Here is a 12403-nt window from a genome sequence, read left to right on the forward strand (position 1 = left end):
ACCGCGGGGCACCTGTGCTCCCGCAGCCCCTCCGGAGGACATCTCCGTCTCGGGGCCGCTCAGCGCCGTGCGGCGTGCCGGCCCTGCCCGGCTCTTACCTCGGGGCGAGGAGAGATGGGACGGGGCAGCGCCGAACCGCGGCTCCGCAGAGCTGCGGGGGGTGGGAGCGGGCCGCTGGGGGGGGGGGGGGAGGGGAGGGGCCGAGCGGCGAAGGGGGCAGGGCTGCTCGCCGCAGTCACCCTCACCCATACCGCGCCGGGGAGGAGAGAAAAAGGCCCCGCTCCGGCGGAGGGATACAGCGCTCCATATATAGCGGCGCGGCGCAGGCTCACACCCCCAGCACTTCTCGCACCGCGCCGGGGAGGAGGCAGCAGCCGCCGCCGCTCGTGGTCGCGCAGTTCGTGCAGCCGCCGTCGGGCCCGCCGCCGCCGCGCCATGGTACGTAGCACGGCCGCGGGCTCGGGGGGCAGTGCGCGGGGAGCGGCGCGGTAACGGCGGAACAACGGCGGAACCCCGCGGCGCGGGGGTGGCGGGAGGCCGCGGCCCTTCCCGCCCGGCAGCGCTGCCCCCCCGCCGCGCAGCTCGCCGGGCCTTTTCCTCCTCCCCCCTTCCCCTTTCTCCGGGCCCTGCCGAGCGGGACCCCGGCCCGCAGCGCGGCCCTGCGGCGCCGCCCGCCCTCTTTCCCTCCCTTCCTCCCTCCCGCCTCGCCCTCCCCGCGCTGCCCTCCGGAAGGGCCGGGCGCGGCTCCGCGGGTCTGCGGCGGGAGCCCGGCACAGCTGCACTGCGCAGGGAGCGGGGGGGGGCGGGCGGGCGGCCGGGGGAGGGTTCCGCGCTGCGGCTATTGCGCCCTCGCACCCCCCATCCCCAAAAAACGCAGCATCGCCGCCCGCATTACATCATGTCTCCTCCTCTTCCTCCCCAGCCTCCGCGCACCCCCGGCTACGGAGGGGCGGGGGTGGGGGGGGGGGTAGTGCGCCTCGCTCGCGTCCCCGGCCCCGCGCGGGGGCTCGGCGGGAGGGGCGGCGGAGCTCCCCGGCCCCGGGGCTGGCAGCGGGGGGAGGGACAGCGGAGCGGGGCCGCAGTGCAGTAGCGCGGCCGCCGCCTGTTGCGCCGGCCCCGCCGTGGAAACGCATCGCCTCGGTGCCGGCGCGGCCTCCCCGAAAGACGAACGGCCGGGGAAGCGCTCGGGTTTATTTTTCCCCGCGGCTCCGGTTTCTGTGGGAGCTCGGGCTGCGGCGAGCTCTAATCGCTCCGCGGCCATCTGGGTGTAGCTCGGCGCTGTCTCTCCATCTCGCCTTCCTGCCGGGCAGCGCTGACATCACTCGGACGCGGGAGGGGGGGCGGGGGGGCCGGGCACGGCTCCGGCCGAGGCGCGGCGTGCCCGGGAGCCGCCGTCACCGCCCGTGAGCGCGGGCGCAGGAAGGAGCCCCGCGGAACGGGACGCGGTGCCGCGGGCCGCAGGTCGTGCCGAGGCGGGGCTCTGCCTCCCGGCCTGCGGGGTGTGCGGCTGTTACGTAAATGTCCGCGAGCTGTGAAATCTCGCATTTGCTGGAAAGTTGCAGAAAGAGTGGGAAGCCGAAGTGCGTTTTGGGTGTGTTTTCTGCAGCTGTTTGGTTCCGCAAGATAATTGGGTTTTAACTGCGAGCATTTTTGCGGGTTTTAACCACCCAGTACATGGCGTTGGTTCGTCACCCGGTACAGGCATTAAAATATTTAAAAAAAGAGATGAAGCTCGCTGCCTAAGCTCAGATGCAGCCTGTTTGTTACTTAATGCATACGTCAGGCTTTCAGCCCCGCACTGTTCCCCTGTGCCTCAACAGACCGTACAGCAGGGAGTTCCCAATTGTGTTCGTTGCTCTCTGCTGCAGTTACCCAGCTGTTGTACCTGAAAATAATGGGGTTTCAGGACAGAAGGGTTACAAGATGCCTTTCTTAGACCTATACAGTGGTTTGTTGGGGTTTGTACAAGCTCCTCAAAAAATGGGTTTTAAAGGAGTTGATACCTTGTGTTCACTGATACCTGTGTCAAGATTTGTAAAATCCTGCTTTGGGTTTGCTTTCTTGTCAGTGAGAAGAATTTCTTGCCATTGTTCCTCTAAGGAGCTGGTTAGCTCCTTTAGTGCAAGAGCTGGAGGTGTGGGTGATGCCCTGCTCATCCTGATGGAGCCTTCTGGAAGGATGTGGCTGGCACGGTTAGGGGCTGCACATGTGCTCCTGCCTGCTGAGCGCCTGGGTGCAGTGCTAGTCTCCCTGTGAGCAGAAGGTCGCAAGCAGGTGCTTTCCATCCTGCTGCCTAAAGGGATGCACAAAATGGCCTTTGTGATAGTGGGAGACATCTTATGGTGGTCGGCCAGGTGAAGGAATAACACAGTGCTTGAACTGGCACTTCGTTTCTGTTGGCTGGTGAAAATTTGTGATACTGAGCAGCAGTTCCTCCTGTTGCAGCGCAGCCCTTTCCACAAAGCACGCTGCAGGCTCACGCTGGGGTTGTGCTGGGAGGACCGACCTGTGGAGGATCACTAGGTGGCACACTTGTCATTAGCCCACCAATGTGCAAATGCCCCCTGTGCTTGATCAGGGCGCTGTGCTTCTGGAAATGACATCTGATGTGATGTGAAACTCTAAACACATGTCATTAAGGATTTCATGCCTCTCTGACCAGTTACAAGGAGCCTGCCTGGTGTCCTTCACTTGACCAAATCGGGCTCTCTGAGTTGAAGGATGGTATATCTGATTCTTAATGGGCAGCTCGGAGGCAAAGTGGCTTTTGTGTCTTTGGAAATGGCTGCATTGTGTAGGTGAGTGGGATCTTCTGGCAGCAGGGGAATTCTGGGGGTTGAAAATGACCTTAATGATGATAAGTTGCTGCTGAAATTGAAAGGAAGTGTCTTGGGGCTTGACATAGCTAGAAGTGTTATTCTAAAATGTTCTGTTCTTCATGTAGGCTGACCAGCTGACTGAAGAGCAGATTGCTGGTAAGTGTCTTGATAAATATTTTTCTTGGCAATTCCTTGTGAATGAAAAAAATCTCAAATACAGTGGACAAGTTGTCTTTCTATAGTTTCAGATCTGTGCTAGCACTTCTTAAAAGCACTCCGTTCTAAAAAATTCTGGAAGATTACTGGCAATTCCATCCTGGTGTGTGCTGCTTCATTGGACTAGAGATGATTTGAGCCAGGCCTCTCTGTGTTTTTTACAAGCAATTGCTAGAATGTTGGTTGCACGCTTGAAGTCAGGTCAGAACTAGGTATCTTTTTCATGTGACTATAAACTTGAAGTCAAACTGCAAAAATAAAAGCCTTAAACTGATTTTTTAATTTCTAAGAGTGTGTCTAGTACAGACTAAATAGGAGAAGAAGCAGTATTGGGCCTTCTGGAGACCAGTCACACCCACCTGAGGTCACCAGTTCTTACTCTGTTTCTTTAGTGTTGTAATTTTACTCATCATATTCTTATTATTCCCATAAGCCATTTGATGCCGAAAGGGGAAGCTATAGGGTTCCCTTCACTTATCCTGCACAGCTGTTTGTGGTACAGCAGTGGTTCAATCAACAAGATGTTGAAATACGTCAGCACTGTGATGTGATGGTAGTACATTGAAGCCTAGGTCACGTGGCTGTGCAAGCTGTAGTTGATACTGTAACTGTTTTTTCTTAATACTTGAAAATGCTGATTCTGGTAATCCATGGGCAAGCTTGTTTCTTAAAATATTACCAAGCATTATTACTGAAATGCATTTTTTATGCAGTTTTACCTTATGCTGGCACTGTTATTAAACAATGGAACTGTTTCTGCCTTTAGAATTCAAGGAAGCCTTTTCCCTATTTGACAAAGATGGTGATGGTACTATCACAACAAAAGAACTGGGAACTGTCATGAGGTCGCTGGGTCAAAATCCAACAGAAGCAGAATTGCAGGATATGATCAACGAGGTAGATGCTGATGGTAAGTGTTAGAAAGATGGTTCTCATGCTGAGTGTTCTAAATATGTCTTCCATGCTCAGACTGTATAAAGAAGTTGTTGTGACACTGTTCTTTTGAAGCCAAATTTCAAAATACTGGCTAAAGTAAACTGAGAGGTGTCTGGTTATTCTTTGTTGTTCTCAGCACAGTGAAGATGCCAGCAGTCTTAAGTGAGGATCTGAATGTGAGGATAGGCAGAGACAAAGTTATGCTGTTGGTCTTTAATATTTTATGGGTAGCAGGCTTCCTATTGCTGCCCAACTTACCCTGACCTGCATTTAACCTGTGCTCCCATGTAGCTTTTCTAGATGTGTTTCATTGGCTCATGTTGTTCTGTGCTAATGTCTAGTTTTGTCTTAAGGCCAAAGATGTGATTAGAATGGTATAGTGCTGGACTCACAAGAGTTGAAAATGCAACAGGGAGAGACTGCATAGTTCAATGCAGTGTATTGGGTCACTAATAGGGGGTGGGGCTGGAGGCTATCACTTGCAGAAGTAGGAAAACCTTATGTCAGTCTTGATCAGAATCGCTTCACGTGGGTGCCAGAAGAGAGAATGGTAAATTTTTGTTTCTGTGCAGGCTGACTGGCAGTTAGAATAAAGGAGAAATGCCTCCTAATGCTCACTGGTGCCAGGGCTTTGATCTTATGTTGGCTGATTGAAGCTTGCTGCAATATCTTGAAGAGTAGAAAGTGCATAGTCTAGAGCACAAATTACTTGATTGTCAGACTTATGTTAAAGCTGCCTTTAGAAAATGGCAGGCGACTGTAATTGCCAGCTGTCTTTTCAGATACTGAAACTTCCTGATACTCAGGATTTACAGTGATATGTAGAAGATGTGTATAGTGGCTTATTCAGGTACTGTTCTGCAGCATTGCACTGATTGATTAAAATTGATAAGACTGTGGATTTCAGATAAGTATGCCCTGCCCATATGTTTAAACTTCTTTTATGGTAAGATGCTTTGCTAATAGTCTGCAGTTCATTGAGAGTTTTTAAAGCTTTGTGCGAGACTTATACTCCAGTTGGTAAATGAAGCTTGCCATTATAAATAGCTGCACATTTCAGTCTGGAATCCATAAACAATGAAAGCTTTCTAAAACTGCCTTTACCTACTTTGTTGTATTTACTGGATGAGTTTGTTCCCTTCAAGAAATGGATAGATCTTAGCCATGTAGTGAGCTACTTAGTGTTTTCCTTCAGCATGTAAGGTTGAATTGTGACTTTGCTAACCTGGCTTGTGCTCTTTGGAGGATCTTTAACTGTTTCTCTTGGCTTTGAGCAGTCTCAAATTTGAATCCTTACTTTGAGGTATTTAGATACCAGATTTTCAGTTTTTGCAGTGACATATGTATCAGAATAATTGTTGAGCTTATGAGAAATATCAAATAATGGCAGCTTTTTTCATAAGTTTGCAGATGCCTTTTGCCCCCTTAAAATCGCACGTTACTTTTGTGGTGCACAACATGGGTTAATGAAGTTGGTTTTAAACAAGGAACTTCGGAGTTTAGATATTGTGGATTTGTATTGCTCTTCTAGAACATTACACAGCATTTGAGAAGAGGTTGAACAAACTAAATGATGAATTATGGGGAATGACATTAAGTAGGTGAGTCTACAAATTGGTTAACCTTGAAATATCAGACTGATACTTTGCTTGTGACTTGGGTGATGAAAAGGTATGGCTTGTCCTGGAGAGGGCAGCTTTAGAACTTGTACTGAAACACTGAAGTGGAAGTGACTGTTGCATATTGTAAAAGGAAAAAGGCAGTGGTAACAATTTAGGAAAACATGAGGTTCTTACAGAAGAATGATGTGGAGAACCTGTCATTCTCATTCTTGTCCCTGGCTAAATTAAATGCCAAATTTTCTTGCATAAAAATAAGCATGGAAGTTTTAATTTTGCGGAGTTTCTTTTTATTAAGGTAATGGCACTATTGACTTTCCTGAATTTTTAACCATGATGGCCAGAAAAATGAAGGACACAGACAGCGAGGAAGAAATCCGTGAGGCATTCCGAGTCTTTGACAAGGTATTCCGAAATCTTCAACTATCTTCAGAAGCAGTAACGATGCCCATCTTTTCCTCAGTGCTTTCTCACTGGAAGCAGAAAAGTTCTTTAGTATAAAGTCCTATAGTATAGATAGGGGAATTGACAGCAGCAGTCTCTGCCCTGTTGCAGAGCAAGGAGGTTGTACCTACCTACATAGCAAGGCTGAATTTAAGATTCTTCTTGGAAGAAATCTCACTGGCCTTCCCTTGGGAGCAGAAATGAGCCGAACTTGATGCCTGGGGTGTGAAAGGATGTCTTTTAATCTTCTGTATTTACTGACTTTGGGGAACTGGGGAGATGTTTTTGTGGGTGTGTGAGATTTTGATGCATCATGAAAGCTTCTGAAGCAAGTTGTCACTAGTATTTATAGGACATGAAGTATTGCATTTTCTGCATTCAAGGTATGGTCTTGGAAATTGCATTTAATGAAACTCAAGCTCAAGTCCTATGTTCATTAAGGATACCTGGGTGTACATGACAAAAATTCTGACAAGCTATTGTTAGAGGAGAGGTTTCCCTCAGTTGTTACAAGAGAATTATTGTGCAGTGGCTGATGCAGCTGATAAGCTCATGCCAAAGGTTTCTCTACTTTTTATGGAAAAAGTGCAAGTCTGATTCTCTTCTGGAAAACACATGGAAATGTTGGATTCTTCAGTTACCATTCACCTCCCCTCTGATTTTATTTTTGCAGACTAGATTTAAGTGATGGCAGGTATGACACTATCAAAGGCCCTGCTGTAAGCTGGTGCGTTTTTCATGTAGGCAGAAGGGGACAATTCCTGAGATGTCTGGATATATGCTCTAGGCTTGGATGTTACTAATAGGAATGCTGACTTAAAGTCATCATTCTCTTTTTGCCATTGTGCTTTTCACGGCTGCTTATGAGCAGAATTAAAATGCTTTTTTTGAAAGTGTGATTTGTTCTAAATCTTAAACAAGAAGCCTAACCTAGCTGCATGAGGTCTGTTCATAGAAGCAGTGCTACACAAAATAGGAAGCTGATTTTTACTGTAGGGGAATTGATCTTTTTTCCTACTTAGGCAGCACAGGTGAAATAAACATTTTTTTTGAAAGATCTTTAGAAGCATTAAAAATGCCTTACCACAGTTAAAAAAAAAAAAAATCCAGCAAGTTGTTAAATGTTGTGGTTTATTCTTAGGTACTATTATTAGATAAGGATTTAGTGGGATGTAAGTTTCATAAGGTGATGGAACTGGTACTGATGGGAGGGTTATAAAGTGTACTGGATGTGTTTCATGTGCTGTAAGGCTAGTTTAAAAGCAGTCTCTAGAAACCTAGGTGTAGTTCCAGTGTTAATCATTATCAGGGTTGTTGATGATAATCTTATGAAACTTTCCCCACAGGATGGCAATGGCTATATCAGTGCAGCAGAGCTACGTCATGTTATGACAAACTTAGGAGAAAAGCTAACAGATGAAGAAGTAGATGAAATGATCAGAGAAGCAGACATTGATGGGGATGGGCAAGTCAACTATGAAGGTAATGGATACTTATACTGATGCAAACCACTGGTTGAATTTAGTGAATGTATGCTGGATAGGATGTATTTCCTAGTATTTGAAGGCAACTGGTTTATTCAGGCATCCACTTTTGTGGACAAAAATCAGATGCAGTGAAGTGTTTTATGCTAAGGTTAAAATTTATGTAACAGTTGAAAGTACTTTAGAGATGATAAATTGGTGACCTTTTATCTTTTCAGAATTCGTACAGATGATGACTGCAAAGTGAAGAGACCTCCTTTACACCTTTTTTCCTCTAGAAGAATCAAATTGAATCTTTTACTTACCTCTTGCAAAAAAAAGTTCATTTATTCATTCTGTTTCTGTATAGCAAAACTGAATGTCAAAATACCTTCTGTCCACAAACTGCATGTAATGGTTGGTGGTCCTGTTCCCAAAAGATCAAGTTAAACATCAGTTTTACAATATAATTAATTGTACTACCTTGAAAATAAATAAATTAAAAAAAAAAAAGGAAGCACTTAGTGAACTCGAAAGTTCCATTTGCTAATGACTATTACACTGTTTGGGCTGGCCAGTTTTTCATGCATGCAGCTTGACAATTGAGCACAGTCAGACATTTGTATTAAAAGGAAAAAAAAAAAAAACAAAACTCAAAGATCCACTCTTTTGTTCAACAGTGGATTCTAGATCAATTTGTAGTATAAATTGTCATAGCTGGTTTACTTTAAAATTGGTTTATACCTCAGGATGGTATACAGCAAAAATGGTTGAAGGATATGAAACTTAGAGAAAATGCCCAAAAGGTTGAATGGTTCTCCTGTACGTAGCAGTGTGCTCCAAAAATATGATGATCTTAACTATGGATGGCATGTCTGTGTTAAAAAATATTGGTTTAACATTGTCTGCATTGCACTATAGTGAAACGGGTGTCGGGCTGTTACCGTTCACAAAATTTTTAAAAGAAACCTTCACCAAGGGAGCATCTTTGGACTCTCATATTTTTAAAACCTTCTGTACCATGACTTGGAGCTGGCGGAGTAGCCTGTGGACTTCAGCACAACTATCAACATTGCTGTTCAAGATATTACAATTTATGTCCATTCCAAGTTGTAAATGCTAGTCTTTTTTTCCAATAAAAGACCATTAACTTAAAGGTGGTGTTAAATGCTTTGTAAAGCTAAAATATATATATAATTGAGATAACAAACCAAAAAAAGCAGTAGGAGGGAAGCGTTTCTATGAATGACTTGCTGCTAAATTATAATGCACATGTATGCAATAAGTTATCCCCTATCTCTTCAAGATGGCAAGAACTGACCTCCTGTAACCCAAGACCTTTGCTATAAATAAATGAACTTGTGCTTGCCTTTCATATTACGACAATGTTAATTTAGTTGGTCTTAAAGTCGTGTAATGCTGACTCGTCAACTATCAGCACAGAAGTAACACCTCATTTCACTAAAGTGGAGAGCTCTCAGCATGCATGTCAATACTGGGGGAAATATGGATAGGTTGCTATGTTTTTTTTGACAGGTTATAGAAACTAGTTGGAGCACTAGAACAGCATGGGCTTCATAGAGATCTGTGATTATCAAACATGCCAAAAATGCATTTCTCTACCCACAGAAAGAAAAGAAATGAACTTCTTACAATATGCTTAAAAGAAATAAGCCTTTTTGGAAACTGGGGCTGTTATGTCTTGACTATCTTCTCAAACACTTGCATGAATTTTATGGGGTGGAGAAGAGGACTAGGGTTAATTTTAAAGGTCTTGTTACTTCTGCTTTGCATGCACTAGCAATGCTTAGTCATTCCAGGTCTTTGAGTAAGTGTTCTCTGATCCTTCAGCTTCCCCATGAATGAGTGGCAAAGCAGCTGTGCCCGCTCTTCTTTGTTTGAAAGAAGAATGTTTGGTTTTTTTAAGTAGCAGAGCCTCCATGTGGAAGGCTATCAGTGCTTGGGAGGGAGGGACTACAGCTTCATTATTTGATTAAGTTTGTTTCCAAATGTAACTGGAGTTGCAAACCTGAATTGCTTAATTGCCTTTGGTTTTGGAGAGTGCTGATACTATCTCTTGAGAGAGATGTGAGTCTCCAGTAGTCCTGTCTAACTGAGGTGCCTGTGTTAAGAACTTGGTTGGTTGGAAATGCAGCCTCACTCAGTTGGGGGTAAAGAGACACCTCCAGGAGGCAATTAAGACTGTCTGCCTTCAGCGATTCTTGGTTTTTTTTGGGGGGTGGTTCTGGGGGTTCTGGGTGACCAGGTACCTAGATAACTTAACCAAGTGCCTGAAAGTTAGATGGGTTGAATCTAGGCAATAGTGTAGATCTCTAGTTGTAAAGGCTATTGCTACGGCTGCATATGCCGTCATAACAAACCAGCTGCTGTGATGAAAATGCCTGACTACCATTTGGGAAGTAAAGCCTTGCATGGCAGCTGCAAACTGCTGCTTTAGGTAGTGCTTGAGAAGGGCTGCGCTGATTCTGCAGACTGGCTTTTAAAGAGATGGACTCAAGAGGCAGGCAAGGTAGGAGCAATGGTTGCTGCTCTGAGCAAATTACTTCTGCCTGAGTGTGCAGAGAGATCTTGTCTAGTAGGTAAATACTTCTTACCATCTATCTGTCATTCACTCATGGTTGGTAGGGTAGTTCATTTAAGAACAGCTGCTTTTAGCTTATTCAGTGTGCTCTGTGCTTGCTAGCAGAGACCTCATTCCTGCAAGAGGTTCTTGGCTTGATTAGAAATTGTCTGGCAGCGTGCAGTGTTGGTATGCCCTGTAACTGAATCTGCCTGGAGGTATCTAATTAACTGACTTCAGTACCACATCAACCTCGAGTAAATGTATCCTCTGTATAGGACTTTAGCTCTGTTCCTTTCTGCATAGTGAATATCTAGAGAAGTGTCATCAAGGACTTTTTTTTTGTGTGCGTGTGTGCGTGTGGCTTTGGCTTTTTCCAAATGTGAACGTGTGGGCTGGATACACTTGGTGCATGGCTTAGAAACATGGGACTGGAAAGAACTTCCTGGGTCATCAGATCCAGTCCCCTGCTATTGCAGGCAACCGTGTCATATAATCCTTTTAATAAACTGATCAAGCTTAACCACCTGCTTGTAAGTGGCTTGTTTTCATGGAAGTTCTGTAACTCATGTTGCTCTCAACTGATGCAAATAATATATGAAATATGAAGTTAATCAAAAGGTCCTCCAGCTTAGCTTCAGATTTGTCATTACACTTATTTAACTATCTTTCTCAAAACATGTTTTTCTTTGCACAACACTCAGGAAAGTGTTGAATCTTTACACCCCCTTGTTATGAATAAGAGTTGGTGTGCTTGCTTATTTTTTTTAATGGAAAAGATGGATGTCTGGCTTGTTGAAACTTGTTAGATGTGTTAATTGTCAAGGCAAGAAACAATTGAGTTGTATTTGATACATAAATTTAAGGCTAGAGTATACATAACCATTTTTAAAATACATCAACTTGCAGTGTAGTTTTATATTTAATACTGAAATTGTACTGCTAAAGTTTAAACTGCTGTTAATCATATTCCTCTTCTGATCATAATGAAAAAATAAAGGGTAAGACAATGCTTAACATAGATTATTCATTATCATGCTTATTTTATTAATCACTCAGGCACGCATATCCTAAAACGTCTCCAGGTATGGGGCATTTGCTTTGTGTGCTGGGATGGGGTGGGATGAAGGGGGAGGAGGGGGCTACCAGTCTGATAGAAAACTCACTGCAACTGTTCATTCCGCTTCTGCGGCTTCAGTAACACTGATGCTGTCAAGAATTGATCAAGATGTTAGCATACATCTTATTGATTAATTAATTGCCTGTGGGTACAGGTCTGATCCATGGGTTGTGTGCATGGTGCTGCAGCTGACATCTCTGTGCCCTGCACAGCTCGGTGGGAGGGGAAGGAGGCCGTGTCTTGGTCCCTGCAGTGCAGTGTGTGATAACAGTGCACATCCTTCCTCCCAAGTGACGCCACGTTAAACTAAAAGTCTTGGTGTTTAAGAATAATGAAGTTGAACAGAATGCATTTTCTTACTGTGAAAACTAACTGGAACACCTACCTTACCAAAATCCATTTAGAGTTTGGGTTATTTATTTATTTTAAATTCAATGATTTAAGTGAGATCTGACAGAAGGTACTGTGCTGAGACCACGGGATATATATCTGGCTATTGACACCTAGCAGTTAAGTGAAGATAGGTGATGAGGGCCAGTGCTACGTTTCCCTGACTGACATTTAGGAAAGCAAATCTGAATCTACTCCTAAGTAGAACTGATGAACCCTTATAATCTGTAAGACAAATGCATATAGTATTATTTGGGGGGCTTTCACAGAAGAAGGTTGCAATTCCAAAATATTAAAACTTGTGGATTTTTGTTTGTTTGCTTTTAAATCCAAATACAGGATTTTGAAGTAATTAAGTAAATAATGAGTTGCATATGGATTTGGAATTCTGAAGAGTCCTAATTTTATTTGCCATAGCAAATTTGTATGAAGACCCTGAGTACTTAGAAGATCAATACTAGATGTTTTCTAAGAACCCCTATTCAGCAAGTATTTCAGGGAGGCATTCAGAGGATATTTGTAACAGTTTATAAATGGTTTTAAGCTTGATATTAATAAACTCAGTTCTAGATGAAGTGGCCAAGTATCGTGCATAAATGACCGAACTGTCAATTACATAGAGGCTGAATCACTTACAATCCCCCAGATGATGAGGCAAGCTGGTATCCAGTAAGAACTGAGTGCCTACTTTGGTATCCTCCCTGCTGGTAACAGCAGCCAGGAACTTTGCAGAGCAATGCTCCCCTCCCTGTGGCACCAATCAGAAGCCTCTTCTTGCTTTCCTGAGTACTTATTTGCTCTGCAGAGGAAAGAAC

At 44.7% G+C, this 12403-nt stretch overlaps 1 protein-coding gene across 1 annotated transcript; it reads left to right on the forward strand.

The window, feature by feature from the left end:
• Nucleotides 1–259: 259 nt before the first annotated feature.
• On the forward strand, nt 260–11101 carry CALM1 (calmodulin 1). Its single transcript, XM_031593100.2, has 6 exons — nt 260–438; nt 2945–2975; nt 3802–3945; nt 5889–5995; nt 7381–7516; nt 7737–11101. The coding sequence occupies exons 1-6, from the start codon at nt 436–438 to the stop codon at nt 7763–7765; spliced, it is 450 nt and encodes a 149-aa protein (XP_031448960.1). The 5' UTR covers nt 260–435; the 3' UTR covers nt 7766–11101.
• Nucleotides 11102–12403: the final 1302 nt, after the last annotated feature.

This window comes from Phasianus colchicus, chromosome 5 (genome assembly GCF_987193195.1).
Source record: "Phasianus colchicus chromosome 5, bPhaCol1.hap1.1, whole genome shotgun sequence".
NCBI classification, from domain to species: domain Eukaryota; kingdom Metazoa; phylum Chordata; class Aves; order Galliformes; family Phasianidae; genus Phasianus; species Phasianus colchicus.